At 34.1% G+C, this 5309-nt stretch overlaps 1 protein-coding gene across 1 annotated transcript; it reads right to left on the bottom strand.

Moving 5' to 3' along the window:
• Positions 1-1870: 1870 nt before the first annotated feature.
• On the bottom strand, positions 1871-4466 carry LOC130980755 (oryzain alpha chain-like). Its single transcript, XM_057904404.1, has 4 exons — positions 4262-4466; positions 3244-3476; positions 2202-2258; positions 1871-1876 (listed from the first exon to the last, which is right to left on the bottom strand). Exons 1-4 carry the CDS (start codon positions 4464-4466, stop codon positions 1871-1873), a joined length of 501 nt encoding a protein of 166 aa, XP_057760387.1.
• Positions 4467-5309: the final 843 nt, after the last annotated feature.

Raw genomic sequence — 5309 nt, 5'->3', positions numbered from 1 at the left:
CTTTTCACTTAGGACTTTCCAAGCTCTTCAAGAGAGTAGGAGTAATCTTTCCACTAATGTCTTCACGAGGCAAGCTATCCAACCCACCAGCAGCAACTAAGGAAGATTAGTATGATGTTTTGACTGATCTCTTGGGAGCTGCAGATGCTCCCTGAAGCAAACAAATGAAAAAAATAAAAAAATCGGACAATTGGAAAATTAAGAAACAACAAAGATTTAACAGAAAATACATCATGAATAGCATACCTCATGGATTCTTCTCCTACTCAGTATCAAGAGCCTTGAGCATTGTAGGCTTAACATCAGTAGGGAACCCTTTGATGTCTGCACAGGGAAAACTTTAGAACCTTATAATAAATAAATAATGAGGGAAGGACATTCAAAAGTTAATGTAGTAACCTGGACTAACAAATCTATGCAGAACACCCAAAAGCTTAGTTGAAGCATGTCTAATGGCAGCTGCACTTGACTGCAGCCCAATTTCTTTCAGAAAATCAATTAACTCCTGCAAAACAGGATTGCATCAGAACATACAAACTATAACCAAGACTCAAAGAGTATCCGTAAGACAATAATACAAAATTCAAAGCAAAATCAATAAGCCACTTTACTTTCTTATTATATAACCTATGAAGCATGAGTACTAATACATGGCATGGACATAATACAATATTGTTGCAAAGATACATCAATATTTAAAAACTCGAAGAAGTAATACAACTAAGTATAATATATATTTAAAGAATGATGACCTACAGTGCCTTTAAAGTTGCTCAATTTTCTAGCAAGAACAAATCATCCATGGTCAAAAATCTAGGGAGGACAAGTAAGAAGATAAGGATATTGAAGAATAAGTGTGAGAAACTGAAAACAACCTCATGAATATATAAGCCCAGCTGATGATCCATAGAATTTTGCTGATGATGATCATGTAAGCCCTGCTTCAAGCAAAATGGCTCGATCATCTTCCTTAATGCTTTCCTTTCCCAACTAATCAAGATTAGTGTCTGAATTTTTGCAATCCTCAAAGGCAAATTACTAAGAATAAGGTAATTTTCTAAGAGATTTTTTTATGCTTTTCAGATCTCAAAATCTTAGAGGGAGAGGTTAAAACCATCAAATACAAGTCAGTGAAAAAGAGTATTATATCTAGTTTAATTGGAGAACGTGCAGGTTCAATTTTTGTGTGTTTATTTGTGAATTATTACTCTCTCTGAAGAAGAACAAGTTAAAAAATGAAAAACATAAGATAATTAAGGAGTAGAATCTAATAGCTACCTACAAGTGAATCTTGACATGAGCAATGCTTAGGCCTCTGACATTCATTAGCTGAAGCACCAATTTAGGTGTTGCTCCTGCAGCAATTCAATATAGCTAGCAACTATAACATACATTTATAGTATATGTTAATTAATTAGGGCAAAAGCTAATTGGTTCCTTGACTTACTTTCTTGACCTCCAAGCCTCTGAACAGCATGGACAAAGGAGAGATGAAGATTAGGAGTCCAACGAAACCTTGGCATCTTTGATCTCACATATTGTCTCACACCACTCCCTCTCTTCCCTTCTCTTGATGCTGTGCTGCTGCTACTTGGGTTTGTTGAATTCCATTCTTCTTCATTGTTATCCTCCTCCTCCTCCTTTGCTTCATTATTATTCTCTTCTTCCAATTCCTCATTATCACTCATAGCCGCTCCTTCTTCAAGTCAAATGAATTTTCCTCACCCTCATTATCATTACTACTCTTGCCGTCACTTCCTTCATTATTCTCTTGCTGAATCTCAAATCCCTCTGACATATTTATTTATTTTAGCAGATGCGATGCTCAGTATAAATGCTACAATAATTTTTTGAATTCCTCCTTTACAAATTACCTCTGAAAACCAAAACAAAGATGCAAACATTTAAATATACACACAACTAATAACAAATAACTAAACAAGAACATACAGGCTGTAGTAATGACCACTCTCTATCTATATATACAGTAGTAATTAATTACTAGCTAGCCTTTAAAACCTATATTCACTTAAGCAATTAGCCGAGGCCATGGTAAACTAATTTATATAGTGGAAAACATTGATTTTAATTTAATATCCTTGTATGTATGTTACGGTGGTAGTAGGTCAAAAGTAGTTTAGAGTAATACTGATGAATAAAGAAATTAAGCCGCCTACTTCTCTATCTGATCTTTAATATACCTTAGCTTGAAGAGCGCTATGAAAAAATACAAGAATAAGTTGTTCCAAAATGTCTGCCTGAACAAAGTTCAAAAGAAAAAAAAGAACAATTAGAACCCACAGGAAGCTTATCTTCTTCCACTATATAACATGATGGAAGAAAAAATACAATCAAATATCTCAGTTTTTTAGTCATAGAAATATAAGGGATAAAGCTGACCTTCCCAGGGTGATTCCAATGGACGTTTATGAGTACCGTAAACTTAAAATTATGTTTATTGTATAAAAGAGGCTTAATTTTAATAAAAAGGTAGAAATTTACTATAAATTAAGGGCGAAAAACAACCATTATAAACAGGTCACAAATAGGATACCTCTGAAATCCCAATTATTTTCAGCCAAAGGACTCTATATGGATGATATAATCATACAAGTCAATAGCTCAAGAACCAAAAAGAAAAGGAAACCATGCACACCCTATCATTAGCTGAAATTCTTTAAAAAAAATCCAAACCACAAAGACACTTCATATATCAATAGAATTTGCAACGTTGCGCACCATCGTGTTATTGAAGAGAATGTTGCTTAAAATCGCTTTATTAAAGAGGGGAAAGGTCATAGGAACAAACACCATGCCCTTTCAAGAGCAACCAAATGGAAAGGGAAGAATTTTAAACTCACTGTCTTTCAACTTTTTAGTGTTTTTTTTTCTTCTTTTAATATAAACCTTGTATTGTTGAATCCTTAATTTATCTAGCGTTAATCCAAACATAGCCTAAACTACATAATGCTCTATTCTCTTATTCTTATCTTCCATCAAATTCAAATAGGACCCTAAGATAAACCCCTTTTTTTCCATTAACCATTTATTGATATATCTTAACAGATAAGGATAACACCAGCTACTATGCTTTTGAAGAATTGACAACAGATATTAATCATTCTTCACCCTAAAAGAAAGAAACAACTTTGTTTTCCTCCTAATTTATGAAAACCTTAAATAATTAGGTTCAAATTAATATAATGAGGCTACTCAATATTAGAATAGTAAGGAATATGTAACCTTGGTAATATTGCAGCTACTATCTACACCAGTGTATGGGTAATCAGTTTCAGTATCTATGCCACCATTGTTCATTACCCATTCAAAAGCATAGTCCATGTACCCTCCCTCACATCCATCATTAGTTTTGTCACAATCCACAAGTTCTTGTTCTGAGAGGCTTATAAGGTCCCCAGTTACTATTGCATTTATCCCTTCTATGGCCCTAGTGGAGGAGAACGCCCAGCAACTACCTATAAAACACATTGAATCAGAAAACTTAGTAATAAGAAAAATTGAAGTTGAAGAAAAACTTGATATATTAGAGAGCTAAATGCTCAAAAACTTAAGTTATTAATTCACCAAATTTTTAAAGCGACAGATATTAAGAACTGAGAGATCAGAAAGAGAACAATCTAAAAGCTACTTGTTAGCTAATTACGCACAAGAATTCTAAAAAATAGTTGTGAGATAATTTGGTTTTGATGTGTGGACAATTTATAAGCATACTCACCTTCTAGCCCTTATACCATTTTCCTATACAGAGTTTGACATTATGTAATACAACACCCTACAAAAAACCACTCTTTGGGCTTGAAGCACAGGTAATGTGCATCGAGAATGAGAGTGGTATGGATCAAATTCCTCATAGGCAAAGGCTATACCATAAATTAAAATACCAGAAACAGCATACGCAAAAAAATACAAGATACAAATTAAAACAGCAGCACATCCAGAGCTAATCAATAATCAATTAATTCAGTTCACGTTGCTGTTGATGTTGTTATTGATGTTGTCTTCATGATATATGATTGTTATTATTCTTGTGACAAAGAAAAAGCTTTGTTATTGTTGGGTTTGGTGCAAAACTTGAGGTTGGTGTAGAAGGTGCTAGAAGAAGATGTTGCCATTGAAGCCATTGTTGGTTGTTGCTTGTTACAAGAGAAGGGTTGAGAAAAAGAGAAGAGGAAAAAATGTGGAGAAGTAACTAATAACAGATGACAAGCATAGATATAGAATCCGAACTTCAAATTTATACCAGCTTTTTCATGATCCCCTAAATCTGAAAAACATTGAGCTGCAATATTAATTATTCCTATTCCTTCAAAAATTTCAGCAGCTTGCCTAAGAATTTCGTGCGCATCCTCAGGATTCAAATCGCGCAAATGGTTTGTAGTCGCCTTAAGACCAGCAGCCTTAGACTTTTTCTCCCAGTAGGAGTCCCCTGCTCTTTCAAAACCCATTGTCGCCAAGCAGAGTTATTAATTAAAACGACTTATCACAAGCAGAGTTTCTTGGGGTAAGAACAAATCTAAACACAAAGTTTACTTCATTTAACAAGTTTCAACCCTCTTTCATAAAAACATACAACAACTCAGATCTTAAACCACACACATAGCAAAGGAACAATTAACTCAAACCATCAATATCAATCAACAAAAATTAAACAAAATCAAAATCCTAACCGTGAATGCTTAAAGTATGAAAAGATTAACCTACTGATAATTGATGTAGAAAAACTAGAATAACAAAACAGGCAAAGCAGTAACAGTTCAGCATCACAGAGCAGTAGCTGAGCACTACCACAGCTGTAGCAGAACAGAACTGATAAGAGAGAATTTATGCCAATTCAGAAAACTAGATAAAGTAATTCTGTTGTGAGTATAGTTCAAACTGGCAATGGATCATCTCCATCATAATTCAAAGCAAATATATAAACTGAGAATATTTAGACTCCCAGGTCGTTCTCCCTAGGAACTAATGCCAATGAGCGCACACAATTTTGGTTGTGAGAAGCAAAGGGGGGGTTTCAATGATTTAAGCAAACAAATGAAGAGATAAAAGAACTAGACAAAATTTGCAATTAATAAAGCAATAAAGGAATAAAAGGACTATGTGTGTAATATAAACAAGTAAAGCTATAAAGTGAATGAAAAGTGGTTCAAGACATAAAAGAAGCCTTGGCTTGGGGTGAGTTATGGAATCCCTTCCTTGCCATAACCACAACTATGATAATTATGATGGATTAATCTCACTAAGTCAACCCTTAACATCGAAGGATAAGTTAAGTGAGCATAATTGTTATT

Source organism: Arachis stenosperma, chromosome 5 (assembly GCF_014773155.1).
Source record: "Arachis stenosperma cultivar V10309 chromosome 5, arast.V10309.gnm1.PFL2, whole genome shotgun sequence".
NCBI classification, from domain to species: Eukaryota; Viridiplantae; Streptophyta; class Magnoliopsida; order Fabales; family Fabaceae; genus Arachis; species Arachis stenosperma.
This window is presented reverse-complemented; position numbering and strand designations above follow the sequence as displayed.

Excerpts from the sequence above, each read along its gene's own strand:
- LOC130980755 (XM_057904404.1), bottom strand. The coding sequence starts at position 4,466 with ATGGGTTTTGAAAGAGCAGGGGACTCCTACTGGGAGAAAAAGTCTAAG. Across the intron at positions 3,477-4,261 it reads AGGGGATCATGAAAAAGCTG|GTAGTTGCTGGGCGTTCTCC; the intron begins GTATAAATTTGA and ends TGTGTTTTATAG. Across the intron at positions 2,259-3,243 it reads GTAGCTGCAATATTACCAAG|GCAGACATTTTGGAACAACT; the intron begins GTTACATATTCC and ends AACTTTGTTCAG.